The 17,495-nt window shown below is 40.7% G+C and overlaps 1 protein-coding gene across 4 annotated transcripts in view; it reads right to left on the bottom strand.

Annotated features, from left to right (window-relative positions):
• cpne5b (copine Vb) overlaps positions 1–17,495 on the bottom strand; it is a 117,182-nt gene that overhangs the window by 14,570 nt on the left and 85,117 nt on the right. For all 4 annotated transcript variants that reach the window (XM_076755022.1, XM_076754993.1, XM_076755011.1 and 1 more), the window contains 7 exons: positions 16,505–16,608; positions 14,978–15,082; positions 7,967–8,008; positions 7,614–7,689; positions 5,562–5,615; positions 4,828–4,889; positions 2,105–2,151 (listed from right to left, as the gene is read on the bottom strand). In XM_076755022.1, the coding sequence (XP_076611137.1) occupies positions 2,105–2,151; positions 4,828–4,889; positions 5,562–5,615; positions 7,614–7,689; positions 7,967–8,008; positions 14,978–15,082; positions 16,505–16,608 (490 nt within the window). The remainder of the gene's footprint in view (positions 1–2,104; positions 2,152–4,827; positions 4,890–5,561; positions 5,616–7,613; positions 7,690–7,966; positions 8,009–14,977; positions 15,083–16,504; positions 16,609–17,495) is intronic.

The following is a 17,495-nucleotide window of genomic DNA, read 5'->3' as shown; positions in this document are numbered from 1 at the left end:
GTTTTTGTGCACCTCTTCTGTAATAACGTGGCATTAAAAAATAATTGTGTTCGCTGCCACCATGCATGACAATTAACGTGTTTCTTGTCAGGTGGAGCTTTGTGCTCCTCGGAGATGATAAATCATTAACAAAGGATGAAAGGGAGGCCATTGGGAGGACTGAATACCTCCAAATGACAAATAAATTGAGCATATAGAATGCTTGTCAATAACTTTGACCTTCTCAAATATCCCCTCTGTAATAACACACTATGCAGTCATTCAGTATTATCAGGTTGGGTATTTTGGATGTGTTTCAGAAAATATTGCTGTCATTGCGCTCAGTGAGGTTGTAGGTGACATGTGCTCAACATTTGATTAGTTGCACCTGCTATCTGACAGCAGATATCCTGTGGTTTGCTTGGCCAGGCTGTGGACTCACATTGTGTAACACAAGTGATCTTATCTGGAGTCCAGAGTGCGACAACAAATTGTATGTCACCTTGACCAACACCATGGATGGAAATCTCAGCTGTTTGGGGAAACTGACTGTTCACTGTTGCCTGATACCAGACAGAATTGTCAGCTCGTTACACTCTGTTTCCATCTTCAGTCTGACATTGCCTCCACTCTGACCAATTTTTGTCGGGGAGGGGGATTCAATTTTCCCTGACCAATTGCAGAGACCAATGTATCCGCATGAATCTAACATCATTTGACAGTGATGTGTAGCCATGCTGACATATTGGTTTTAAGAGTGGTGCAGAGTGGAGTAAAAACAAACTACAAACTTGGGCAAAGAACAGCCTCAACATCAACGTCTATGTTGACCATGATGGTCACATTGTTGTCCTTGCTCCTCCTTGGCATGACAACGGGACTACACCCATAGCACTGATTAGCCCCATACACTTCTACAATTAATAATTAATATAATTCAAACAAGTGAGTTATATTACCCTCCCCCCAAGTGGCCACTCAAGGAACTGCAGTTATTGCCACTTCTGCTACATCAACTGCTATTTACATAGCAGTGCTTAATTAGATCAGTTGTTTCTCACAATGCTGGGATCACTTGGTCATGTTGTTGTTATAATAGACATGGTGACTGGTCAGAACGATTTAGCTACGATCATAACAGAAGTTGTTCAATTGTGTGAGCGTCTTCACCTGTTAATGATCTGTAGAGGTCATGGAAATACCAGCTTGCACAAAATCATAAACAGCTAACATTACCATAAATCCTGATATAGTAGTTTGCGGGGCTCGCTTCTACACATTCTGGAAATACTGCACAGTAGATTTGCTTGTCATGTGTTAGTAACCTGTAACCCCACAAAACGTATTTCAGCTATGAAACTCTGCTTGGCTTTGGAGGTAACACCGGTTGTTACTATTGAAGGTAGTAAGCTAGTTAGCCAGACTTGCTGACATTTGCAGCTTCCATTAAAGCTGATAAACAAAGAGTTTCATTTTTTCCTTACACTTTTGCTGTTGTGTTTTGGGCAATGCAAAGGCTTAAAAAAGGCCCCACCCTCCAAACCTTTTGTGTACCTTGTATTTCTCTTACTGCAGCCCCATGCACACCTTTTCAACATGTGGAAAACTCCAAAGTTTGACAGACCCAGTTACGACTGCTAGACTATGAGTGAGCAATTGCTGGTCGGGTGGGAGAATTTAGTAACAATCAGTTGGGAAATGGGGAATTCAAACTTGGCACATAAACCTTTTGGAACATGTGTTCAGGCATCATTAATGACACAAGTAGTGTAATTAGACTTAAGTGTGGTTCTTTACCCACTGAGAAGTCTTTATGTCAATGGGAGGGATTTAGACCATTTACTTTCTTTTATTTTTGCTAAAACGCCTACTACAATCTGTATTTCGACTGTATTGACAGAGCATTTAGGAGGAAGAGCAATCCAGGAACAGGCTATCGCATATAGGTGACGATGTGTGTACAGTATGTTCGCTTGCACCTTCTGCTTGTGTGTGTTGTGGAGTGATTGATTCTGAAATCGGACATGCCACATACAAAGAGCACTACTATCTATTCTCTACGCCCCCAAATCCCCCTCCAACACACACACACCCACCCACACACTTTGCCCTGAGTATCACTCACCATTAGATGCTGTGAAATCAATGGCCACAGTGAAATTGATCTGTGTCCTAGAAGGGGGATGGAGAGGAGGGTATGGGAAAAAATCAACGACAGACCAGCCAGCAATAACAACATGCCAGGCCTCATTAAATTCCAGTGCTCTCACACCCACTCACACACACATATATACAGTACACACATACTACATGTCTAATACAAAAAAAGGTGATACTTAAAACAGAGGAACGTCATATGCAAAATATGGCAAATATTTCTTATGATGATTTAATGACAATATTTAATTGCCATATCTTGTCATTTTTATATGCATTAAGACACAGAGTGCAGTCGCTCAGTCTGCAAAAAATATTTAAATGATTACATTCATCTTCTTATCTGACTTTCATCTCCATGAGAAGGAGTAGCAGGAGGTACAGATGAGACACTGAGCTGGGTAACAAGCAATTAGACTGATGGAGCACTTAAGAGCAAATCATAATCCAATTTTCCCTGCTGATGAAGCAATACCCTCTTCTTGCTAATTTACGACAATGAGACGAGGCCTTCGGGGCCTGAGCGACAGCCTCTCATCATCCTCACGGCACGAGAGTCACCAGAGAGGAAGGCAGAAAATGATACAGTAATAAAGTGAGCGCGTTAAAGATTCACATTAACCTTTCAGTTTGAGGTGGGGACAGAGAAATGCCACAGCCTGACGCGGCTAACCTTACCATTAATTAAACTTGATTTTATTAATTCATTAAGACTCTTGAATGTATTATTCGCTCTGCCTGCGAAGGCCGGTTTGCAAATTGTACACCAATAAATGGGATGTTTTTCACTGTGATTCTCTCTTAAGGTTCAGATGTGGATTCCCCATCCACTCTGTCTATGTGTGTGAGAGAGTCTGTGTGCTTGAGTGTGTGTGAACCTTTGAGCTTAAAGGTCAGTATTAAAAAAAAAAGAAGCTCAGACATCTTTTGCAGAGTCTTGTCACTTTGTTGAATCTTGTAAAATGAGCCTCCTTGACACTGCAGTATGTAGTAGTTTAACTCTTTTCTCCTCACACGACTGCAGGGTATCAACAGTTATTGTGCTTTTCTCCGTTGGAAAAAGATCACCTTTTGTTGTACTAATACTAAAATTTCCAGTTTTAGCTTTTCCCTTTAATAACATGACTTCACCCCAATTAAAATTCTCTAGCAGTAAAAGTGAATGTTCAAATTATTTATTACCTCATATGAGATTATTATTTGAACACCAAATCACTGATTACGGTGGTTGTCAAATAAGACATAAAAGCAGTCAGAGTTCACATTTGCATCATGACGAAAGCAAATATTACAGAGCCGTGCTTCAACAGCTGGTGTAGAAAAGAATTTAACACGTGGCGTTCCTCCTGTTTTCATGTGGCAAAGAGCTTGGACAGTTTACACACTTCCCCTACTTCCATCCATTTCCGAAGAAGCAAAAGGCTCAGGAAGTGCCAGAGTAATGTTAGCAGGCAGACTGATGAGAATTATATTTTTGAAGTGGCGCCACTAAACCTTAAGGTTATTGTATCATAGATCAGGCAAAGCCAGGAAGCGTCAGTGGAATCTGTCACACTTGTCAGCACTGCCACAGCCCATAAAACCCATGACAGCCTCCCACTGTGATGGGACAGTGGAGATCAAAGTACAGCCCAACCTGCCTGAAAGGCACACTTCACCTGAGACATACCTGACATTCTTCAAGCTCTAAAACTAAGCTGAGGTTGAAGGTTGGTACTCACTACAAAGACAGTTTGGCCTTAGTTAGCTCATTTAAATATGTTTGGCACTTAAATACTCCGGACAGCACCTAGTGTGAACTAATCAATCTCACAAAGTTGGAGTGGAACACTTATTGTGCCACTGCATGAAAGATTAGGACAGATTTACATATATTTTAATACAACTTTTAATGGTTCAGTAGTTTTGGCCATCATAGCTATCACAATATAATACAGCAGTAATAAGCAATATTCTTATATTAACAATTGCTCAAATAACTACTGTACCCGAGTGTCTGAAAGGGGTCACTTGTGATGAAAAACCCACACAAAACTATCACCAAACTCTTTCAGCTCATTGGTTAGGTTTTACAGCTACTTGTTTGGTTCAGTGTCACCTCTCATCAGTGTCTCCAGACACAGCATTCAGCTGTTTTCAGTAACGCTCTGATAAACTCACTGTATGCTACCTGCTACCTGCTAGTGGAGCGTTTAGCAGCTAAATAACCAAATATCTTTGCTGAGAGTTGATGGAGTGCAAAACAGAGCTGAAAGGAGAGTGGAAATTAGACTTATATTGGCCAGGTGGCCAGAAACATGACTCCAGTGCTGCTGTTGCTCAGTGTCTTTTGGATGTGTAAATGCTCAGCTGTTTGTGAGGGAACTCTTTAAGGTGGTAATATGTCAGTGTGGTCGTCAGAGTGTGTTGTGCTGTGGCCAAAAATATAAATGAATCAAGGTTTAAGCAACTCCATGTGATCCTCAATACCACATGAAACGTTTTAAAATGAATCCTGATTGGTGACATCATCCTAAACTGTTACCTGCAAAAATAAAATCTAACTAAACCTATGAAATGCTTTAGACAGTCTGACCCATCTGCCCCTCTGATCAAATAACATAGTATTCTAACTTAATTTCTCTCTTTAACTGATGTTACATTGGTTTACACTGGATATGTTCTGTTTAATTGCGTGTCATTTCCACTCACCCTCCTTTGATGTAATCTAAGAATGTGAACTCTGACTCCACTGAGAACGAGAGCAGGGTCACCTGGAATTGAACACAAGGAGAAACATTTGATTAAACGTTGATGTAGTGATCTTTTCCTCCTAAATATCAAAACTTCCACATCTTGAAGTAGTTCAGCACTTTGGTAAAAGATGTGCGCCGGCTGCTTTCTGATGACTGACTCATTTACATTGCCAGAGGACAAGTTTGAAAAGAGGATGAGATGCATTTATATGCATTGCTTGCACATGTCCTCACTGCTGGATAAGTTGTGTGAAAATTGGTGTCTCAGCTGGTGTCGCCCAGTCTGATCTCTCAGAACTTATGTCCTTTAAGTTCTGCAGCGCCTTCATCTTTCATTTTGTCACTGACAACTGCTACCCAAAGTACACATCTTGCATAATCACCTTTAGTACTAAATACTCTAATATACAACACATCTAGAACTATTATTATTATATAAATAGGTTATTTTGTTCTGGCTACTAGTGAACAAAGCCCATTCTTTTGCCTTTTACCAAATGTTTTAATAAAATGGTGTGTGATATGAGATTTTTTTTTTTTTCAGCACATAGAAAGCACCAATTTGTGTCTTCTTCCATAAAGTCAGCAATTTATGTTAATTAAAAAGGGACACAAAGCACACAAAGTCGACACAAAAAGCAGAAAAGAGGCACAGTGCCAGTCCTGGTTTACTGCTGTCGCCATACTCACTGTTCCAGAATTGACATATTTCTTTTTCTTCATTTTCTTCTTGGTATTAATCACCTAAAAAATAAACAACAAGAAGTACAGATGACCTGAAATGAATGTATGTATAATATAAAAGAAAAAGTATTCACCCCCACACACACATACGTATTTGTATAAAAAATGCACATTACTATATGTACACATACTGTATACAGGCGTGTAAACCAATGCCAATAATCAAATATTGGAATTTTGTTTTAGTTTTGCCAGTGCTTCCAATCAGACAATAAACAAATATATATTGAAACAACATGAGCCTATATGAGCAGGTGTGACTGGAACAGGTATGTGGAAAATCAATTTTAAAATTCTGAACATAAGCGTCTTATAAAATGTTTCAAAAAACTGATTTCCAGTGCTAGGCTCTTCAGCTGCAAACAATTTATTCAAACAGTCAGTCAACCATTAATCCATCCAAAAAAAAAATACTGCATTAGCAGAGTGTAATTGTAAAACTCCCTATTTCTTGTTTGCTGGATTTTTTTTTTTTTTTAAACACGCATTAAAATAGAATTTCCATCACTTATTTCATCCCCACCCCCTGCAGTTTGACTATATAATTCCTTTCTCATTGGGTGTAACCAATGTAATGCAGGCGTGTATATGGGCAGCATGAGGAGAAGTGCACGCCATCACATAATTGTATGTATTTCATAGGTGGGATGAACAATGACTTTGTTCATGCAATTTGACAGAGGAGAATTTAATTTAATGAAGATGAGAAAGGACGTGTGCGCATGAAGTAACAGATGGGGAAAGCCTACCTCATGGGAGATCACTTAGAAACACTTAATATAGCAGCACTTCATCTCGAGTGTTTTATACATGTCAATCACACTATTAAAGGCGACGAGACTCCAAATTCAAACACAAATCTGGGGCTTCAGAGAATCGATGGGTGACACAGGCTTAAGCCTGCAAGACTTACATTTACTTTACCAGTATTCTACCGCCTCCAGAACAAGAGAAAAATGTCAATCCAGAGACCAAAGATGTCTCAGCTCATTACCTTGTTCCTCTATGGCTGCTAGGCATGAAAGTGACAGCCCCTAATTTAACATGGAGGGATGGCAATTTGTCTGACACACTGAACAATCTGCTGATGCAAAAACTAAAGGGCCTTTCAGTCTCACTGGGAGGTAGAGAGGAATCAAGAGTAGCGGATAATGGAGCTGACATCCAAAAGACAGGTATTTGTCCTTCGGCTGAAGGCCACCAAACCACAGAGGCATGAAGGTATTGACATGCCCTCCTTCATGGGTTTGACTTTCAAGTGGTAGATTTTTATCCAAGAACTGAAATATTTCCTCATGAATTAACATAATAAATTCTGCTCTGGACACAACAAGGATGATTTCAATCAGCATGCGGCGCAATGTTGTTATTTTCGCGCCTTGCACATCAATGCTGGATTCTGGGATGAGACATTTAAATGAGTTGTGTTTGTTATTTGCATACAGAGCTGTATTGTGTGCTATTAAGAGGCGCGGTAAGATATCCCATGAGAAATACTGAGAAATGGCTATGATCATTCTAAATCCCCAGATTGTTCTCCTATTAATCCTGTTTCACGCTGCTGCTAATAGCCCCATTTCTATGTGTGTCAGCATCCAGGTGATTATTGCGGCAAACTAAATCTTGAAATTTGAAAAGAACAACAAGACCAGAAGAAATATTGAAATGGATGCATAACTGCTTGGGGAAGGTGGGTGAGGTGCACAGATACTGTACCACATAAATGCCCTTTAAAGAAACGAAATGGGAATGTATGGGATAACTTTTTCAACGTGTTTTTTAACTCTTCAATAAAAACGTGTGTTTGGTGCAGGAGTAGAAGATCCATCCATTGAAAGGAATGTGCTACGGTAATGGAAAAAGGTGCAACAGTGATGTCAGAGGTAGAAATGTCACTGGTGTCAGAAAAGCGATCCAAGGCACCCGGTGCAGTGGGATTCCAGATCTCAGGAGCCGACAGACACGCTGTTGAAATGTGAAAACTGTGGAATTGCTCACCTCGTACACATTGAACTGGCTCTGCCCTCGAGCTAGCTCTCGGTAGCTCGTCGTAAAGTCCCCAATGAAGTCATGGCTGGGGGGGTGCAATAGAACGAGAGGAACACCGGTGAGTAAGAACAAATAGCTGGTACAAATAACAGGACAGATGTTTGGACAAAATGGAATGTCGTGACAGGGAATGATTGGTTCCTTGGGAGTATGTGTCTGAAAAAGTTTTATCTTGGTTAGTTCATGTTTGAGTTCATATCTTATAATTGAACATAGGTGGTTCTTTAATTAGAAGATGAACCGCAGGTTAAAGATTCATTAATTCAATACCAGTAGTGGCATGTCTTGGCAATCGCACTCACCTGCCATCCCTATCCCAATCATACACCTCCACCTTGATTGTTCTGGGGAAAAAAAACAAAAAACAGAACCACAGGCAATCAGGTTAGATTGTAAAGCAGCTAGTTGGCAAACAGTCTGACCACAAGGACCACATGATCTTCCTGGAAACATGGATAGACAATAGAGAGAAAATATATCTGAGGCCTTCTCAGTGACAGTGCTGCTATGCCAGAGGAGCAACACTTGGGCGATGTTTGGGATCTTGCACGCAGGACAGTGCAGAAACTGATGTATATTGTGCTAGATGAGAGATAACTGAAATATAATGCTTAGCTGTCTTGTTATTCAGCTCTCAGCATGGAGAGAGAGCAATTCTCATCGAACTAATTTACAACCACTTTAAGAAAATTAGTGTAGCTCGCCAGTGTCTGTTTTCGTCTGCTTCAAAATGATCTCCGAGGCACAGCGTCTCAAAGTGCTGTCTGGAGTTTCCTTGTAACCAAAGAAAAGTTATATTTGCACTGTGTGTATGCTTGAGTCTAAAAAACACGTGTTGTGCATTTTCTTCCTTAACAAACATTTGTAAAGCCGATATCTAAAAATACTTTAAATTGTCCGTTAACTTGTTGCCAGTCTTGACTACCTTTGTTGGTGCATTGTTACGCCTGTTGGCATTACTGCCACCAACTGTCAATCAGCAGAAAAGTGTGAAATCTACTGCAGGATGTGGATTTGCTTGCCTGCACGCTCGCCCATGCATACCCATCTTTGTGTTTGTGCATGCTGCAAACAAAACTGCGACCCATTTGTTAAAAGCTCCACAGCACTACCAATGGTAAAAAAAGAAGTCCTGAAGTAAAGCAACTCTCTTAAAAGAAGAAATTATTTTGGTAGAAAATGATCGGCGGTTTCTTCTCAACAACTTAATAAGCGTCATTCAGGCTTTTATAATTAACAAGGACAGGAGACAGCAGCTACAGGTGTGTACTCCTGTTTCATGCCAAGCCTGAGAGCTGTTGTGTTTTCTGTGCCAAATACATGGGGCTCATTGTCACTACTGAGTCAATGAGGACAATAAATTTATTTTGAGTCTATTGTTCAGTTTGGTGTGTTAATGACTAAATTATACTGGGTTGAGTGCATCTTCATCCATATCACAACAGTAATCATAGCTATGTCAAAGATCAGAGCTATTTTTAAATATTATCCTGGAGCCACAACGAGTATTTTTCAATACCTGCTGTCTTGCCAAACATTCAAGTTGATCCTCTAAAGTCACCTGATATAATCTCGAGATCATAACCAGCACGAACAAAAACATAACCTGACAGCGCTCCATGATGTATAATAGTCCAGTAGAAATTATAGTGTTATAGTCGAGTAGTCCAGGTAGAAATTGCAAGCAGTTTGCTGTCTGACCAATGATCTTAAACATTTCCAACCACATGGCTTTTGTTTACAGTCTTCTTCCTCTCCTTCTTTTGGATTTACTAGCGGTTGGCAAAGAGCTTTTGGGCACGTTACCACAACCCACCGATCTGGAGTACTTTAAGTGTTTTAAGTGAAATAATACTAAGGGAACCCCAAAATCCATTAAAATGGTTTTGTTCTAAAACTATGCTACTTGCAAGCTTCAGAACAAGGCGGAGCAGTTGGCTGCATCTTGCAAGAAAAAAAAAGACAACTTGTATAAAGCACTCCTTCCAAAAATTGTAACTTGCAAAAAGCAGCACGTTATCTCCCAACATTCAAAAGAACATCGGAAAAAAAAGACGCTGACGACATTTTACACAAATGCAGCAGAAACAATGTCCCTGCAGAGTGAAGAAGAAGAGAAAAACTTTTTTTGGCACTTTCATTCCTTAGTCACATTGATCTCAACCCCATGTCTCCCCTCTCTCCCCCACTTCGTCTTACACAAGTACTGACACCAGCCCAGATCCAAAGAAAACAGAAGCAAGCGGCACATCAGAGACTCTTTCCTGTCACTGAGGAATTGAAAGATCCCTGAAATAAGCCCAACTTCCTCCCTGCCACCTGGCCCCTGTCGTTCTGTGGTGACAGTTTGTTCTTTTGAGGTTATCTTCAAGGCTGTGAGCTAGAGAAAATGTGCTTGTCACCCAGGTGGTAGAAACATGATGCTTATCTTCCCGCGTGGAAAAAGAGAGGGAAAAAGTACAGGTAAGACAGATACAGAAAGAGACAGCAGGAACAGAACGACAGGGAAAGGCATCCCTTTCCCTGACCAGTCAATAGGCAGTGCTGGTGCTAGGTGATGTAGTGCACGCCATGTTGCTCAAACCAAGCATCAGGAAGCTGTCATAGTACCGGCTCAAAGCACTTGCCAGCATTTTATTTCAAATCCTAACTTACAGCTGCATCAAAGGACTCAGATGCTCAGATCCTTGAGTGGCTCCTTGAACTCTCAGAACAATATACACTCCAAAACTAATCTGCCGCAGATATCTCCAGCTACTATTCTAAGGCATCTTCAGTGAACATGACTCATCGTCAGTAATGGAGGCGCATATAATTGAGGAAAAAAAGGAGGCTGCATTTGACACTGAACACTTCTTCAGTTCCAATTACACAGATCTGTCTGTGATCTCTTGCCAGGGATGAAAATAGACTATGTTTGAGTCACCTGGGTGAGCATGTTAATGAGAAAGAACGGATTCTTTTGATGTTTTTCATGAATTATCAGTATTAAATATATATACAAGTACCTTAGGTACCACCTACACAGAGGAAGCGCAGTATACGGCGGTGTGGAGTATGTATATATGTTAAGATGGAGGGAATTTAAATTTCTTCACACATCAGTTGTTGAGCAGAATACACAACTTAGAAGCATCTTCCATTTCCCTCCTCTCACTTCACACTCCTTCATGCTGTTCTCCTTGACTTACTCATCTGGAACAGGGACTTTGACTTACTAGATTTCTGTTTCTCCTTCTGTAACACTTTTTTCATTTCTCCTTCCTCTCCTCTCCTCTTCTTTGCCAAAATGTAGTCTATCGCCTCCAGGGCAAAATGTATGCACACATGGAGAGATGGATTTGTTCAAGGAAACCTCAAATGTTCGCTGTCACCAGAGACTGGATCTGGCACTTGAAGGACAGGCAGCCTAATCACTGAGCCACCCTGTTGCCAGCTGGCAAAGTTGGAAGGTGGAGGTGTTTTTATCCTCGTCTGTGTGCGTGCAAGATATTTTCAAAGGTTACTAACAAATCTGACTAAAATATGGTAGACAGATAGCCTTTGGCGACGATTCAGATCTGGAGTGTTGTGTCCTAGCAATAACAAGCAATGCTTTTCCAATGACAGATTATATGCAGCCACGATTGTGCTTGATCCAGTGGAATCTTTGTTCAGTGTGGCTGCACATCATTGTGGATGTTGCCTTTGTGGCAGTAAAAGAATTTAACATCATCATTTTTCTCTATAGAGAAAAGATAATACCCAAATCACAAATCCCTTTCTTTGTAATGGAGGCTGTTGAGGACGTACTATGTACCAGTGCTTATTTGTCTGGTTCGAGAGACAAAGTCAAGACATTGTGTTTTCCTTCCTTTCTTCCTTTAGAGATGTCAGTTGGGAGAGCAGATTAGCCCTTTGCTGAACTCGGTCCAGCTTCTCCTTTTGCCCTTTGGTGCATCTAATGAGAGGAACATACATAAATGAAAGCACTGATCTAATTAGAGAAACGTAAATCAGCAGTAGGTCATTCACTGACATACTTGAGCTTGTGCTGTCAACAGATAGAGATGCCTCCTCGAGTGAGACAGAGTAGAGTAGTGGCAACCCAGATAACAAGCCATTGGAGCCACAGACACTGACTCTCCACCCAGATACAACAGCAGTAAACATAGCAACGTTTCTTACAAGGAGACAACACCCTCCCTTCAGATGATCCATATATGCATTTCAATCCAACTGTTGTATTCAATTTACATGTTAAAAGCCTGAGTGGAAACATTGAAAACGTTTTTTTGCTTGGCTGAGGTGGAAAAGTTGGGGTGTTAATAAAGGCTTTATGCAACTAAGTGCAGAAGTAAATCATGATGTAAATGAACAATGTGACTTTCAAGTCCACTGATGCTTCTGCTCCACAGAAAAGATGAAAAGTGCCAGAATTAAACATCAGATGTGTGTGGAGTGATGAGGAGAAATCAATTCATTAAAGACACCTAAATACCAAATTTCCAATTATTGTTTGAGGTTTGACTGGAACTCTTTTCATTGTGTCATCTTGTTACACTGTCTCTTTCTTTTTTTTTTTTTTTCTTTGTCTTCATTGGTTTAATGGAGCCCGACTGGAGAATTAGAGACATCAACTGTTTATTTTGACTCCTCAAATTTGTAACAGCAGTGGATGGCGCTATTTGGATGGAAGGCTAATTTACGTTAAATGAATCCAGAAGCGATGGGAGTTTTTGGCTGAATCCAAATGTCGACAGTGTTGAGGGCTTTCTGCAAGGGCCCTCAAGTGGACCTTCTGCAGACATCAAGAGAGATTTTGCTGAATTATTTAGTTTTGTTTGTTATTGTCTGCAAAGTTAGACTTTTTTGTCCATGTGGACTTATGGTGTGACGGTTTAATGTGGATATAATATTAGCAGCGTTAAGCATCATGTATAAGGCTTGAACTTTACTCCTTATACCAACCTTACTCTTTACGCCGTGTAAACTATATATGTTACAGAAGCTGCCAACACCAGTACAGTGAAGAGCACAATACAGGATGTATGACAGGAGCCTGCGATGAGGGCTCTTGGGGTCCTGCAGTGGACCAAAAGGACAAAAGGAAACAAACTCGGTTACATGTCTTGTTTTAGGACATTCAGCCAGGACCAGGACTGCCACGGTCAAGGCCGCTGTGGTTGAGCTCTCCTCTTGACTGACAAAAAGAGCTTTATCAACTGGAAGTATTTGATCCCTATTTGGTTTAGATTTTTGATACATGTAATGAAAATCGGTCTGAACTGGTTTAGGTGATTTTTTTGTTCTCTGGCTCTCTAGAGTATGAGCACCATGTTAACACTTTTCAGAAATCACTGGAAACTTTCCATCAGTTGATGGATATGAACAGTAATTACATAGAACAGAAGCACTGACAGTCTTTAGGGGCCGTGTTTTTTTGTTTTTTTTCTTCATGAATACAGCTCGGATAATAACGTAGCATCACAGAGGTTGGACAAAATTATTTAAATAAGTGAGTTTCAGAGGTATATAATTGAGAAGACAGACGTTCCCACTCCCCTCTCCCTAGAAATAAGTGCCAGCACACAAAGTTTTCTCCTCCCATGCTCAGATATGTAGTATGTAACCTGTTTATAGTGCTGTCTCTGTGATATTTCAGGACTTGCAGCATTTCAGGCTGTTTCAGCTCATGGCTTGTCACATTTTATTATAGTCTAAGTGTGGCCATTTGTGTGTGTGGGTGGGTGGGAGTGCGTGTGTGCGTGTGTGCATGTTTGCGTGGTACAGGAGCATTTTCGGCAGTGCCTTTGATGCCCAGCTCAGTCCCTTGTGTATGATTGGCTCTGACAGGGTAGTGACCCTTCTTGAGCTCGTGTGTGATTGGCTGGCTCACACAATTTCACTTAATATTTCTCCAAGTATTAAACACTTTTGGAGGCAACCTCATATATCTGTGAGACAACTATCTGTCACTATGTTCCTGTCTGTCTGTTTGGGTAAAGTACACACACACAGGGCTCTCAGCATTCTCAGTAATTAGAATTTGACCGCACGCAGAGAAGATAGGACAAACACCTTTGAGAGAGACGAGAGAAGAGGGAGAGGCAGAAAAAAGATACAGTATGCCACATGAAATATTTCCCCCCACAAAAGTAATCTGTCTGTCACTCCTTTTTCATCTTCCCTCATGGCTCCTTCATGATTTAGCTTGTTTTCTTCCAAGCTCTGTCTTTTAAATTAGAGGCAGGCAGATAAGCTGGGAGAAAAATGAATTCATATCCCTACTGACACAACATGTCTACATTAATTATGTGCCAAGTGGGAAGAGCAACCCATCATTATTTTAGATATTTAGTCAGCATTGTAATTCAGAGCTTTCTAGGGCTGAAATATAAAAGCAAAACGATGGCGAATAGACCAAGTTAAGCTAGTTAAGTATTCAAAGTATTGGTTGAACTATATATTCATACATTGATAGGTTCATTTGATATCTTGTTTCCCCATATCAATTTAAATTATGCAACATTATGCAACTATTTTACCAGCTTCCGACATCATTTTTGATAACTTGTAATAGGAAGAATGCTCTATGCTACAAATGCAGCCAAACACACAATTTAATCCATTATTTACACTTTTGCTCTGATATTTTCAATGCAAAGATTCAAAACACTGCCCTCCTTTCACTGTGTCAACAAGTGGAGAAATCCTAGCTGCACTCACCAAACCACGATTGGACAGCCAGTGTTCAGGACTGCAGTCAGTTTACACACACACACACTCCTAAATTTGTATTGCTCAGAGATTATATCTGAGAAGAATGGTGTTGAACAGAAACACCACGTGGAGGTCACTGGAAATAAGAGGCTCACTGTGTCGGACCCATGCTATTCTTGAAGAAATCAATATCAAAGGATGTCCTAAGCACACAGTAAAAGAAAAAATCTGCCAGTATAAAGAATGGGTCTCTTAACAATGCACCATGTTGAACTGGTATTGATTTCTGCTGGTTCAACTCATCGACACTCAGGGTGTAGTAATGGCTGTCACCAGTATGTAGTTTGTCAGTCTGAGAGATTCTGATTCGGGGCCATGAGGGCAGTCGATAGGTTTGCCCAACAGAAATCAATGAAGGCGGAAGGTGTCAATGAGGCCTATATTACTGATTAACTAACTAAGATTATTCAAGGCGTGTGTGCAAGAATTTCTAAATGTGTGTGATGAGATAGAAATAGAGCGGATGAATGCAGCCAAATGCAGCAGTGAAAGGATAAACAGCAGCTGTGGGGTTCAGGAAGTGTTAAGAGCAGGTGGAGGTTGCACTGTACCGGTCGTAGTCTCCATTGCAGAGCGCCCGCACTGGGATAGTGAAAGGCTGCCACACCGGATTTAACGTGTTCTTCACCACCTCTGTTTTATGGCAGATAGTAAACCTAAAGGAGAGGAGGAGGAGGAGGAGGCAAGTTAGGAAAAGATGTGTCCAAAAAGAGGCAGAGATAAGTGTTAATTATACAAGGCGGGGGGAGATATAAATATGGAAATAAGGGGAGGGGCGTGCAACTGAGGAGACAGAAGCAACAGGAAAGACAATGTCAAATCCTACAGTCACAGGAGAGACGCTTTAAATAGGGCTGTACCCAGCTTTGTTTACCGTTTGGCCTGTCTCCCAGTTATATTGTGTTTTAGACCACAGAGAATAATTTAATATTTCAGTATGGCTTTCAAATCCTTTCCCTTGACCACAAGTGTGACAAAGATATGCAAATATATTTCTCTGATATCTGAAATGTTTTCCAGAGCTGAGCCACATAAATTCCTATCAAACGCCCCCCGAATATCCTCTCAAAAAGCAACAATGCATAGCGCTTTTTTTTTTTTTTTTTTTTTTTTTTTTACCCAAAGCCTTGGATTACTTGTGCTCCACTAAGTGCCTCAAGCCTTTTAAAGCCCTGTGATTCTTTTAGCCACACAGGCCTCTAATTTGTACCCCCCTCTGGCACCAACAAGAGACACTTCTAGCACATCTGTGGGGATCCATTTCCCACCCTGTTATGTATGAAAAAACTACTGAGAAAAGCAAGAAGACAGCTAATGAAGCACTTGCTAAAGCATCTCCAGCTATCGAGGGCTGACGCTGCCACAACCTCACAGCCCCTCGGGAGGATGAACAGCACTCTGGGAAAGCGTGAGGAGTTCGGGGACTGTTATGCATCCCTCTGTGAATTACCTCAGAAACTGACAGTGTTTTTCTTATTGATGGAAAATGCAGATAGTGGGATATTTTTGCCCCTTGCTTTCATACTTTCTACAGTAATTGCCTCTCTTTCCTATTTGCACTCCTGGAGTCATTTATGTAAGACATAGTCATGGGAATTGTGGTTTTGTTGTGAACAGGATACTTGCCTCAGTATGCAGCCTCTTGAGTCGTGCATGCCTCGGTAACCACTGCAGCTCTCCTTACATATTATACATATATCCTCATCCCCTTCAGCTATAGTGTCTCTCCTCGAGTGCTGCCTATGTTCTTGCTTCTTCCTCTTTCCAAGATGCTTTCTATTTGATTTTCTTATTATGTCACTGTGACCTTTATGGTATTGTACTGGTAGGAGCTAATTTACCCTGCTTTAAGAAAGGCAACCTCATATCTGACACTGTCTTCTCAACATGGACTTTGGAAAGCTTTGGTATCACAAAATTCAACTTCTGCTATTTCAAGTGTGACTTCTGTTAGAAGTTTCTTCACTATATCAGGACTAGATCTCAGTGGAATATGTGTGTCTCAGGGGTCTTCCTCAAACAGCAGTGCACCTTTTTAAACACAGGAAACACAAAACAAAATCACACCAAGGACTCACGTTCCATCCTCGTTGCTTCTGTAGAAGACCATGAAAGGGTCTGACTTGCCGAAGAAGTCCTTCTTGTCCAGTTTGTTGGCACAGAACTGCATAGTGGCGCTGTCCTGCAGGTATGCATGGAAATGTAGGGAGAGAAGTGTGAGGTTGGGGGGAAGGTATTATTCATGTAGCCTATTTAGCTTTTCTCCCCCTACTTCTTCTCTTTTATCTTCACAGCTTACAGTGGGACAGCAGATGGAGGCAGCTGTCTGTGCATCACACAGTAAGATGATGAATACTGCATGAGCACTGTAGTACGTTTGTACCTATGTGTGAGTGTGTGTGTGTGTGTGTGTGTGTGTGTGTGTGTGTGTGGGGTATTCTTATTCATTTTTCTTGGAATATTGGGAATATTTTTCAGAGAAACATAGATGCTTTTTAAATATTTTATTAGATCTACAGAGCAACAAATATATTGGAAGAAATAAGTCATTCCAAGGTAAGCATGTGTGCACACCGATCCATTCACAACAACTGCTGCAATAATAGCCACACTAGCAGACCTGCGAGGCTGTAATGGTCACAGATGATGTTATTCCTCCGTCTGTTACAGAATGTGAAGTTTGACCTGAGGGTGAGGACATCACCTATGTACTTTATTACCATCAACTGTAAGACCAGCTGTACATTGATCATATATTCCAGTATATTTCAGTTCACTGGGAACCAATCAGACCATATTGCAAACCAAAAATGAAGTAAAAGTGCAGCAGAGAATGGTGTTGGTAAATGGAGATTTGAGTAGCACTAACATGGTCCTTCTAAACCACTGTGGAGGAACTGATGTGCTATGTGATGAAGTGGACAATTTTAAATTAGCATAAGATAACACAGACTAATCCAAGTTAAGTTACATATTGTTAATCAGCATGATTGAGTAGAAGACCTAATCAATTCTGACTCCAGTTGGGTTCAGTGTTGGGTATTTATTTCAAAATCTTTTGCATTAATG

The sequence above is a fragment of the Chaetodon auriga genome, chromosome 2 (genome assembly GCF_051107435.1).
Source record: "Chaetodon auriga isolate fChaAug3 chromosome 2, fChaAug3.hap1, whole genome shotgun sequence".
NCBI classification, from domain to species: Eukaryota; Metazoa; Chordata; class Actinopteri; order Chaetodontiformes; family Chaetodontidae; genus Chaetodon; species Chaetodon auriga.
The sequence above is the reverse complement of the archived record's forward strand: the minus strand, read 5'-3'. Positions and strand labels throughout refer to the sequence as shown.